This window comes from Aegilops tauschii, chromosome 5, assembly GCF_002575655.3.
Source record: "Aegilops tauschii subsp. strangulata cultivar AL8/78 chromosome 5, Aet v6.0, whole genome shotgun sequence".
Classification (NCBI taxonomy): Eukaryota; Viridiplantae; Streptophyta; class Magnoliopsida; order Poales; family Poaceae; genus Aegilops; species Aegilops tauschii.
In genome coordinates this window covers 99,015,324-99,028,159 of record NC_053039.3, presented here as the reverse complement: position 1 = coordinate 99,028,159, position 12,836 = coordinate 99,015,324, and the positions used below count along the sequence as shown (strand labels likewise).

At 44.0% G+C, this 12,836-nt stretch overlaps 1 protein-coding gene and 1 long non-coding RNA gene across 2 annotated transcripts; both read right to left on the bottom strand.

The window, feature by feature from the left end:
- Positions 1–1,690: 1,690 nt before the first annotated feature.
- LOC120964377 (uncharacterized) lies at positions 1,691–5,239 on the bottom strand. The gene is made up of 2 exons (XR_005756366.3): positions 4,818–5,239; positions 1,691–1,981 (listed from the first exon to the last, which is right to left on the bottom strand). It is a non-coding gene; the product is annotated as an uncharacterized lncRNA (long non-coding RNA).
- Positions 5,240–7,483: 2,244 nt separating this feature from the next.
- Positions 7,484–11,401, bottom strand: LOC120964376 (uncharacterized). Its single transcript, XM_040389002.2, has 4 exons — positions 10,809–11,401; positions 10,245–10,432; positions 8,820–10,101; positions 7,484–8,732 (listed from the first exon to the last, which is right to left on the bottom strand). The coding sequence occupies exons 2-4, from the start codon at positions 10,371–10,373 to the stop codon at positions 7,678–7,680; spliced, it is 2,466 nt and encodes an 821-aa protein (XP_040244936.1). The 5' UTR covers positions 10,374–10,432; positions 10,809–11,401; the 3' UTR covers positions 7,484–7,677.
- Positions 11,402–12,836: the final 1,435 nt, after the last annotated feature.

Below are 12,836 nucleotides of genomic sequence, written 5' to 3'. Positions count from 1 at the left end.
TGCAGATTGTCTGGCAAGGTATAGTCGCTCTGAGCGAGCTATAACTATGTGGCTCGGTAGAGGACCCCCATGTATTGAGGAACTCTTGCCATTGGGTTGTAACTATCTTGTTGGAATAAACTACTATTGATCTCGTAAAAAATGTCAGAAATGTTTAGTCTATGGATGCATATACACTCTATATGAAAAAATAGTAATTATATAAAAACTTCAAAAATTCTGATAATATATTTGAAATATACTTGACCTCTCATTGTACTTGAAAAAAGTCACAAAAAGAAAAAAAAACCATTGACTTCTTAAAAAAACAAAAATAAATGGCCAAAATAATATGAGTAGTGACATATAATAGCAAATAAATTTTACTTTTGAGTAAACGCTGATTTTTTATTCGTAAAAATTTATATGCTAGTGCAAAAAAAAAGTCAAGTTTATTCAACAAAAACTCGTAAACCTTTTTGATTTTTTATTTTTTTCTTACATACACCCAAGAACCAAAGGGTATTTCCCCGCAAAAGGCACCATACTTTACCTGGCCGACTTAACTTTGGAACTAGCTAGCAGAAAACTAAAATCAATAGCATGCCATAGTCAACATAAGCGATTAACTAGAACATAATGCAGATGCAGTAATAGCTCACTGTTTTATGTTTATGTTTTATCACTAGCTCTATCTTGGGCGACATCAAAATCTTGCCGGAGCAAAAGATTTTTCACTGTTTTGATGCTTAATCTCCCCTTTTCTTTGTTGTGCAGCAAACCAGCCTAGCTTTTCACTTGGTGAGAGTACAGGACAGCTTGATTAGGAAGACTTTGTGTCCCCCACCCTTCTGGCAGCGGGCCCGGCGACAAAGTACCGTGCCATCAGCTTAAAACCCTCAGTGAATCCTATAAGCCGTATGTGTGTGCGTTCCCCATGAACGCAGCAGTTATGTGTAGCACAAGGAAAGGAACAAAGGGAACGCATGCTTGTAGGTACCGCTACGTGATCTTTAACAGATGCATGTGGCATTCACAAGCTTTGCCACGTTCTCTCCTCCTCTCTTTGGCAAACTTCGTAGGTGGTATCTTCATTCTTTATTTTGGAGCTTTTTACTTTGGCAGTTAATTTAGTTGATTGAAGTGGTTTACCAAGGTTCAAAATTCAGAAAATTCCGAAATAGGGTGAGTCCCAAAAATATGGCTGTACCGGTCTGAAAATCGGGGCGGCCAGATTTTGGGCCAAACCCACTCACTTATATGACTCAGTCCAAACGGTGTGGCTATTAACGCCCATCCCCTGAGCCCCGGCCCAGTAGGGATATCAGGAAGACCCAAACAGAGCGTTTTAGGATACATTTTGTTAGGGAATGTTCTAGGATTTTTTTTCTTGTTTGAAATAATTTTCCTACAAATGCTTATAGATTTCTTCTACGCACATGCAGACACGGGACAGAGAGTGTTAAAATTGCTAAAGTGTCACAGGAAATTTCTAGTATTGGAAAAAATAGGACGCCTTGCTCCTTCGAACGGCAGCCGCTTCCACCCATGGGAGAGAAGAGAACGAACATGGAACGAGGGAGATCAAGGGTTGGGGTTTTCTATTTGACCATGTGTGACGCCCCGATTCAATCGTACACTAATCATACATGTAAATGTGTACGGTCAAGATCAGGGACTCACGGAAGATATCACAACACAACTCTAGACATAAATTAAAATAATACAAGCTTTATAAAACAAGCTAGGGGGCCTCGAGGGCTCGAATACATAACCTCAAATACAAACGAGCAGCGGAAGTAACAATATCTGAGTACAGACATAAGTTAAACAAGTTTGCCTTAAGAAGGCTAGCACAAAAGTAACAACGATCGAAAAGGAAAGGCCTCCTGCCTGGGAGCCTCCTAACTACTCTTGGTTGTCGGCGTCTCCACGTAGTAGTAGGCACCCTCGGGGCAGTAGTAGCCGTCGGCGGTGGCATCTGGCTCCTGGGATCCGTCATCTGATCGCAGCAATCGGGTATGAGGAAAAAAAGAGGCAGCAAAGCAATCGTGAGTACTCATCCAAAGTACCCGCAAGACTTACATCAGATCTAAACTAAGTATGCATCAGTATCAAAAGGAATGGGCTGTATCTGTGGACTGAACTGCAGAATGCCAGAAAAGGAGGGAATTCCTAGCCTATCGAAGATTAGCATCTTCATGCATCTTGCAGCATCAGAAGAGGTAAGAGTAGCATATTATATTTAACAAGTATGATACAGCACTAACACCCAGAGATCCTTTCTCGACTCCCCGCGAGAAAGAAACCCCAGAGCCATTATATCCATTTCACATCTTAGTATCCAGTTATAGCTGTATAGGTCGGGACACAATTCCAAGTCGTCCTGTTACTGTGGACACGACTATTCGAATAGATAAACTTCCCTGCGGGGGTGCACCACATTACCCAACACGCTCGATCACTCTGGCCGGACACACTTTCCTGGATCATGCCCAGCCTCGAAAGATCAACACATCACAACCCTACCTAGGCTCAACAGAGAGGCCAGCACACTGGTCTAAATCCTAAGTGCGCAGGGGTGTTGGGCCCATCGCCCATTGCACTCCCACACGTTGTCAGGGCGGCCGGGATCAGTCCTGGCAACCTCCATTACAAAGACAGGTGCTTTACACGGACCACCCGGGCGCGCGCCGCTCAGTCGCTCACGTCTGGAAAGCTTCGGCTGATACTACGACGCCGGTTGCCCATATCTCGTCCCACGTGGCGGTTAGTGCGTATATGGCAAACGATAAACTCAGATCAAATACCCAAATCCTTTAGTGTCTTGGGAGCACGCGATAAAGAGTAGAGACTCACGATCATGTGACCCCGTCGCCCTGACTCATGGACTTACGGCAAGGGCCCGGAATGCCCAGCCGTGCCACGTAGAGATCTCACGGGTACCCTCTAGGTCAACCCGACTGCGCATCAACTCGCGGGTACCCCTCAGGGCCGACCTAACTTCAACATGGTTCTATGGTAAAGTCAAAGTAACCTTGTGTCCAAAACACCAAAGGGAATCCGAGGAATCACCCTCAATGGAATCCACCTGATGTAATCGTCAAGGTGAACTAAGGAGGAATCAGCCTCGATGGTTCACACTTGAGGGGTTGCATGACAGAGTCATTATCGGGGGTGGTGAAGGAGGAATCACCCTCGAAGACCACGACCGGTTAGCTACACTACGGAGCTAACATCAGAAGTGCCATACGAGTTATCACCCTCGGCCCTCGATAGTAACTCTGCAGAGTCGTACAACTAAGGGGGTGTGATGTGATATGTCGGGCTCTGGAAGTTGATCACGTTGATGGAGTCACCTGGTAATCCAGCGGGGGCAAGACGGACAAGGTGAGGGGCCACTGATGGATTACTAACCTACCTATACTAAGTAGTTTAGGATAAGCAGGTAAGATACAAGAGCAGGTTACAAAAGCAGGCTATGCATCAGCATAGGAGCAATCAAGGACGGTAGCAAAATCTAATGCAAGCATGAGAGAGAATGGAATGGGCGATATCGGAATGATCAAGGGGGGGTTGCTTGTCTGGTTTCTCTACAGACTAAAGGAATCTTCAGAAGCGTAGCCGTAGTCGAACACCGAAGCATCAATGGTCTTGGGGTCTACCGGAGAGGAAGGAGGGGGAACAAACAATAAATAATAGGCATACAAAGCAACATAAAGCATGACATGACCGTAAGCAGTGCTAGGGGTGTTCTAATGTGGTACTACACATTACAGACGAAGAGGAAAAACATCCGGAGGGGTTTTCCCGGTGTTTGGCATTTTTCGAACATATGAAAGAGAGGGGACGGTTCCATGTTCGCTATGCTAGGGGCACGTGACAGATGAACGGAGTGCAAATTCGGATTCGCCATATTTTTATGGTCGATTTTCATATATAAATTATTTTCATCCGAGTTACGTTTATTTTATATGAATTTTTAAAGGTTTAAGTATTTCCTGAATTTATTTATATTTGGAAATAAACAGAAAATTTGCTATGGGTACCCAGGAATGCACCCAGCAGAAAGGCTGTGTGACCGACAGTGGGGTCCAGTGGCAGAGTTGACCCAGTCAAAGGTTGACTGGTCAACTGCTAGCGTTCATGGGGCCCACCTATAAGTGCCTAATATATATTTTTTACATTTATTTTTCCTATTCTTTTTTGTATGTGGGCGGCCCCACTGGCAGTGGCCCATCCGTCCTCGGTGCGGCTGGGCTTGCACACGGGCTCCCAGGGCGCACCGGCGGCCACAGCGTGGCCGGCCGGACGAGCGGGAGGGCCGGCCGTCGGCACGGCAGCGGCAGCGGGCGGTGGCCGCGAGCGGCAGCACATCAGGCGGCGGCGAGCAATAGCGCGCGTCGGCAAGGGAGGCAGTACGCAAGGGAAAGGCGCGACGGCACGGGCGGGGCGCAGCCAGGGCGCGGTAGCAGGAGCTCGAGCGGCTGCACGGACGCGGCGAGCTCAGCGGCAGGTGACGGTGACGGGTGCGGGAGGAGGCGAGACCAAGGCGAGCGCGCGTGAGGCGGCAGCGACTGCGGGTGGAAAAGCGCGGAAGCGGCGGCCGGGGGGAGGCCAGGGAGGGTGGGCGCGGCGCGGGACAGGGCTGGTGCGAGAGGGCGTGTCCAGGGGCGGGCAAAGCGAGCTACGGGCGCGACCAGGGCGTGGCGGAGCACGGGGCCGGAGCTCGGGCGCGGGGTCGTGAGCGCGAGCTCCAGGGAGCTCGGCCACGGGGGAAAAATGGCGCAGGGGGCGCGAGCGAACATATAAGGCAGGGGAGAGGATAAGGGGCTCACCGGGGAGTCAACAACGAGGTCGAGGGGGGCCGGGGATGCGACGGAGCAGCAGGTCGGAGTGGTGGCCGAGGCGGACACCGACGGAGGGGAACGAACGCGGGCGTCCGCGTAGAGGCTTCCCGTCTCCGATCCAGCGACGAGGGAGGCGAAGCAGGTGACGGTGGTGCTTCCCGACATGAAGACGAGGCGAGAGAGTGGACGAGGTCACGGCAACGGCGACGACACGGTGGGTGTAGCGGGCGGACGAGCTCGGGGAGAAGAAATCGAGCGAGGGAGAGGGGATCTGGGGTGCTAGAGCTTCGGGGGAGGATGAGAGGGGCAGGGGGAATCACCCTTATCCAGCAGGGGAGCCGGGGGGATGGCCGCACGTGGGCGGGGGCACCATGGATGCCCGCCACGGCTGCCTCCTGCACCCCCACTGTAGCGGGGGAGAAGACAAGGGTGATGGTAGGCTGGGCCTTATACTGTAGAATTAAGCCCAAGTGCACAGTAGGTTCTACCTCTTTATCTTTTCTTTTTCTGTTTAGTTTTTCTACACTGTTTTGCATTAAGTAGAGCCACCAATTGGTTTTTGTAAAAAAAATTAACTTGCCACATATTTCAAATTGCATTAAATGGCACTGCCACAAAAGGTTTGAACCTCATTTGAATTCATTTGATTTTTGGTTTGAATTTAAAAGTGATGGAAGGGTGTTGTTGGGTCATTCAAAAATAGCTAGGGGCATTTTTGGAGTCTCAGTTAATGTTGGTTTTGTTTTTATAATATCTTTAGAAATTTGTTCAATATTACAAACATTTTAGTTTTACTGGTTGAAGAAAGGTTATTTTACTTTATTTTCAAATTGAAAAAGGCTTTGATTTTTTTATCAGGTGGCAATTTGGCTTAGCTAAACTTGCTGACATGGCATATTAGTGGAAGATTACTGTAGCAAGATTCTCGGGTGTTACACCATGGGGTGAGCAAGTGAGGGACGGGTGTAAAACATTGTGAGGGTCTTGGGGTACGTGCAAGAGTGGTTGGTTTCGTATATGAATTTACAGCGGACAAGTGAAAACGAAAACTTGGAGAATACAATGGGAATCTGGTTGTCAATATCCCCGCCACAACCCTTCTCACTAACTATTCCAAATTGGCTATCCCATGTCCCAAACGTGCCATCGAGACGAACGACCTAGAGTAGACCTTGCCTACGACATGTTTACCATGAAGAGATGTGCTTCCATACCCCTTCCCCCTTAAAACTTGTAAAGGGTATTTCCATCCATCCAGTTAATCATTTGATTTGTTAGGCAATTATCAGGGCTTACAATCTTCTCCTAGAAAAAATCACACCTTCATGCGTGATTTACTAGTTTGATGTCACGTCGTACTTGCTGGTTCCCACCGGCCGGGTGGCCTGCACCCGTTTCCGGCTTGCTACCCCATCCCACCACACGCCACCCACGCATCCCTGCACGACACATTCCCTACCCGCTCACCACCACACCTTACCCACCCTCTCCTTGTGGATTCACACATGCGCGCCAATGCTCGGCCGCTTTGGCCCCGTGAATACCTTGAGGAGGCTCAGGAGTCCTCCAGCCAAGAACAAGAAGCTCTGAAACAGGCAGAACCCCGCGCTGCTTTTAACAACATCCAGATTCTAGAGCAGATTATTACACATGAATTCAGGTGTCAAGTTAATACTTTCTTGAACCAATGATCTCTCTATTTTCCTAATTGATTGAAATTCTCCTGTCTCAGTTAATATAAGAAAAATCTAGAGTTAAATTTGAATAAGAACACCACCTTGAGCACGACGCCGAAAAACTACACTTCACGGTGGATGGCTAGATGAGTGTGAATTGGCTATCGATCAAGACCATCAGTAGGTTGTCTAGTGACGCATGCTAGTAGGTCGTGGCATTTACTCCCAGCACGCCCAGCAACCGGACAAGGACCACCACACGCGAATTTCTGTGACATTGCGTCGGGCTACAGTTGCTTGGATCTAAGTTGCCGGTTCACAAATTCTCAGCAAAACATCGTCTACATAGCAGCGCTTGTTGCTTGGGGATGCAACTTTTTTAACATGTAAATCGTCTATAACTTTCCCTTTGAAGTGAGATGTAAGTTTTTAATCTAGACCATAGATCTGTCTCGGTTACTACAAACTTTTCTAATGGGGGTCCGTGTATCAAACCGTATCTCTATGATGAAGATGGAAAGTACTAAGAATGGAAACTTGGCATCATCAGTGTGTTAAAATACGATTGGAGTTTTCTACTTGATCCAGGGGTGAGCCTATCGTGGTGCATGTGCTCAGGTGGTTGGCTTCGTACTTCAATTTTTGGCAGACTAGCGTAAACAAAATCTTAGGGAATAATTTGTGAATATGGTTGCTCGTATCCCTCCACACCCTTTCTCGCCAGCCATTCTAAAATTAGCTATCCCATGAATCAAATAGTGTCTTCAAAATGAACCACCTCCAGTAGACCTTACCTATGGCATGTTTACCATGAAAAGTACTAAAATGACAATTTGACATCATCAGTGAGTTAAAATAGCATTTGCTGACCTTTGTTCTCAAACAATTCAAGACATCAAAGAACATCAGCATGCTCATGAGTTCTAAATGAAATTATCAAATCAATCAAAAGTGATCTTACAACATTCTTTGACAAAATAAATCTCAAACAAGAGTTCGATTTGAAGTAAACATGACAAGATGTTTTGATCCAATGTAGGTTTGTAGAGACCATATTAGAGTTTCGAACCATACACGATGTTCCTAATTATTGTAAGCTACTAGTTCCTTAATTCTCAGTAAATTCATCACCGAAAAACTACTTTTATGAAGTTCTCATGAGTGAAGAAATCTTAATTTCTCTTTGACCTATGGTAGGCATCATCTAGAATCCTGGGTACCTGGCATAACGTCCTTCTGGAGGTGTTGATGCGCTTGAATTGGACATTCGAGGTTGAAGCTGAAGCAACACCATGGTCTTTGCTCCTCTTATTCTCTTTGGATAATAGAGTTGAGCTGCTAATGTGGTGTTTGGTTTTAAACAGATGTTGTTCAATAGCTTCAGAGTCATCATCATTGTTATTACCTCCAGGTAATCCTGCTTGGAACTCAACCTTATGCATGGCCATAAGATTCTTCGCAGCAGTCACAACATGATCTTCATTAGAAGAATCATCTGGTTCTTGAGGAATAGTGTTGCTTTCTGGCGCGTGGGCATCTATCTCCATTTCATCCATGAATGGTAGTGCAACATTCAGGTCAATGGGATTCCTGGCATTGGTGTCATCCTTTTTATGGAATTGCATTTCCATGTTAGCTACACCCTTACTCGAGGACATGTCGTCTGTGCCCTTGTGCATAATGCATGAGAGTTGAGGATCTTTCTCAGTGGTTGTATTAATAGGGTAACCAAGAATTTTTGAACTACCTTCTGAGTAAGCCATGGAACTAGGCAAAATATGGGAATGCCCAGTTGCATAATTTGATGGCACTTGTGACTTTTTCATGGAGATTCCCTTCCTCATGTTTAGCAACTTCTTTTTGACCCACGAGATTTCCATTGGGGTATCCTCTCTTGCTTCTCCCGGAGTGGCAGTTGCATCTCGAGGACCATTGCTCAGATTCATGTCCTCTACACAATTATAGAACCGGGATTGCTTTTGATATTGACCCCCTCCAGGTTGTGTAGTCTTTGGTGTTGGAAGGCGGCAATATTCTTGTAATGTTGGAAGGCAACCATTCTTGTAATCTTTAGTGTTGCTTTTCCGTAGAGATTTGGATGTAGCATTGGAGCTGGATGCTACAAATGTTTTTGGATTGCGGATGCTACAACTGGACATATCATTTGTGGTTGAGGAATCAACACTTTTTTTCTCATGTGTGAAGCATTCCATGACATTGCTTCGATCTATAAAAGGAAAAAATGTTACACTTACTATGCATTGATGCTTACATAAAGCTATTACAGTTGCAAAATAAATTAAGAAAATCTTACCATATTTTTTGTGGATGTATGAATTGTTATGTTGTGTTTCCTCATTTGCAACCAAGAAGTTTGAATCAATGGCTGCACCCACATGCTTTCCATTCAAGGTATCTTCTAAGCTTGGGAGGTTCAGGTCCAATCCTAGCGATGAATAACACTGGTTTTGGGAACTGGAGGCACCCACACTTGGGAAGTCTTCTATTTTCATAGTACTAGATGACCCTACCACTTTTGTATTGAAAGCATTCAATGTTGAGACATGTGATTGTTGTAAACCACTAACATGGTTCTTTTTCACATGCGAGGATGGCTCAATTTCAAGCTTCACATCTGGGAGGTTCAGGGTCACTCCTGCGAATGAATAGACCTGGTTCTGAGAACTTGAACTTCCCACACTTGGGAAGTTTGTTGTTTCCATATTACTAGATGGCCCTACAACTTCTTTGTTCAAAACATTCGTTGTTGATACATCTGATGGTTGTAAACTATTGGTCCACTCCTTATTCACGCGTGAGGAGCCCTCACTGTTAAGCTTCACATTTATACCAAGAATTGAACCATTATTTCTTGGCAAATTGTTTGCAGACTTCTCTAATAGTATCACCACATCATCATCACAATCATAAACATGTGCACTGATTGGAACCAGAATGTTCTTCAAATTTGTACCAAGAATTGAACCATGCTTTCTTGGCAAACTTTTTGCATGCTTCTCTGACAATATTACTACATCATCATCACTATCATTTGCATGTGCATCAGCTTGAACCTGAAGGTCCTTCGCATTTGTACCAAGAATTGAACCATTAGTTATTGGCCACCTATCTGTAGGCTTCTCTAATAGTATCACCACATCATCATCATCATTGTCATCGTCATGTGCATCAGCTGGAACCTGAAGGTCCTTCACATTTGTACCAGGAGATGAACTTTTATTTCTTACTGAACTATTTGCAGGCTTCTCCGATAGTATCACCACATCATCATCAGTATTATTGGCATGTGCATCATCTGAAACCTGAAAGGCCAGTTTTTCTTGTGTGGGCCTACTACTGCTATGCCTCATAGAAACTCCGTTTGAACTACACACTAAATCTTTTCCCTTCATGAATTTTTTGGATGGTTTCTTCATATCATGTCCAGCAGGAGGCTCAACTTGCCTGACTGTTCTTATACGCCCATATGGTGATGAATACATTTTCTCTTGAGAATGCTTACTTAATTCACCTCTTTGGCATTCTAATTCCATTAGGTTCTTTTGAACGTTGTACACACGATGAAGTTCTATGACCTATAAAGATATCAAAACTTTATAAGAAATGAGAAACAACTACATCCATGGATAAGTATAAGAAAAACACACATTGTTTACATATCTAAGCAATGTTTTTTTCCTCCATAGACTACTCAAAGCATATTAAAATCACAACCTACCTGTTCCCGGAATGTAGCTTCTTGTGCAATTATGGTCTGCTTTATCGTATCATTGTCAAGATATCCAGATCCATTTGTGGGTGTTATTGTGAATATGTTATTGAGATGCTCGCTTGGCTTGTTCTCCATGTGTTATGATAACCAGTTGCCTTTCAAGTGTACATAAGAATATGTAATGGCCAATTATCCTGCAAGATAGATCTTGCCTTCAACTTCCATTCCCAAAGCTAATAAATATAAACAAATAAATGATGGCTTATTATAATATCATCATCATATATAATATATGTATATATAATGGGAATACATTAACTTGGTATTATTATTGTTTTTTATTGATTATGATATCTTCTCATTCAAAGCATTAAAATAGTTCTACTTGTGGACTCTGGAAGTACTCATGCATGTGTGAATTGTACACTCATACTAAACCATGGTGATTAAGGCTTTAGGAACCCAACCAACATGACTTTGCACCACAGAAAACATTGCATTACTCGATAAACACCTGGATAATTATGATCAACAAGTGATAAAAAACAAGAAAGGATATCACATACTTACAAAGATCTCAGTGCGAAGCAATGTTGTATATGGAGTTTTCTCCAGACTAGAGTCCTTAGCCAGCAAGAAGTTGGTTGTTGTCTGCTGCTAGATCAATTCCTCTTTATCTAAAGCAGACAAACGATAAGCTATGTCAGCAATAGACCTCAAATTTGGCATTTACGAAAAGTATGAACGCATGCATAATATGAAGATGCAAAAAATGCAACGGAAGAATGGTAAACAAGATCAAGAGCTCTGACAAATTGTGATGGGAGAACGATTCCAAGAAGAAAATTTTAAAAATAACATAACTTCACAAAGAAATTCCGTGAATCTTCACCTCCATAAACAAACTCGCATGAATTAAATACATAAGAAGAGGGATCAAGGAAGGACCTACTAGCAAGGAAAAATAGAACAATCTCACTGGGTCCCCATACCTTTCTGCGAAGAGCGTACCAAAAGAGCATAATAAGAAATAGATGAGATCTAATAGATTTCTCATGAACAAATCAAGCATAACAACACAAAAAATCAGGAGGGGGAACTTCCAAGAACAAAGTCCCGGACCACATTTCCTGAAACATGGCCAGCGGGAGCAACACTATAAAGAGGGCAAGAGTACAAGAGAATTTTCTACTCACCTCATCACCAAGACAAGCCCATGGTACTGATGAAATATGTCTAGCGTTTTTATAGATAAGCTTGAGGCGTTCCTTCATTTATTAGGAGCAATTTTTGAATATTAGATTACGATTCAATGAGAAGGAGTCGACATGCACACTTACGATCTCAATGCATTTATTTCTAGTGCTATGTAGTGTATTCTTTAGTGATACATTATGTCATTTTGGTTTTGGATTTTTAGCACATTAAATTATATAATTGACCAATTGCTTTTATTTTGAAGGAATTTTCTCCCCCGGGTGGTTGGTATGACATGTGTGACACTCCTATGTGCCACGAGGCGCTTGCTTTGCGCCAGGTCTGAATGTGAGTGACATTTCCACGTACAAGGCTAGACAACTGGGCAACAACTCACATGCATAACCTAGAAATTACTCACTTCACATACTTTATCTGTAAGCTATAAATTCTTATACTACTATTCCTAATAAAATTTCCAATCAAGGAGCTGTGAAATACTTATTGTAGCCAGTCAATTACCATCATGGATGTACACTTATTGCACACCAAGAATAACATGTTGTAGTTTACATACATACATACATACATACACACATACACACACATACATACATACATACATACATACATACATACATACATACATACATACATACATACATACATACATACATACATACATACATACATACATACATGCATGTGCGTGTGTGTGTGTGTGTGTGTCTGTGTGAGTAACTTTGAATGTCAGTTGTTGGGTGAACCCAATCCAACAATTGAGAAGTGGCTAATCCGAGTAGTGTTGGTTGCCGGCAAAGGTGGCCAAATGGGTCGTTCTTAGCATGCCGGCCTGAAAGCTCGCATGCCCGACCAATGGAGAGCCTGGCCCGACACGTTTATAATCGGGCCATGTCCGCACGTGGCCCGCCTAGGGCGGCACCTAGGCCATGAGTGTCGGCACAACACGACCCGTTTATTTTTTATTTTTCAGATTTTTTTAATGTATTAGCCCCCAAAACGGCCTAGATAAGCCCAAAACTTCCCAAAACGGGTGGTCTGGTGGGCTAAACATGTCGGTGGACTGGCCCATTTCCTTCTTGTGTCCTGCCTGGGCCAGGGAACACAGCACGAGTTCCGGCCTGACACAGCCCGCGTATTAGGCGTGCATTTCCCGTTTATGCCAGGGCGGGCCATGCTGGCCCATCTAGCCAGGCCTGGTTGTTAGATATTCTGTTTACTGCACCAGAATATGCTAGGTGTACCATCTAAAAGATTCTATATAGATCCCCAGGATCGACACTATGCTGATTGATACGTCTCCAACGTATCTATAATTTTTGATAGTCCCATGCTATTATATTATCCATCTTGGATGTTTCATATGCATTAATATGCTAT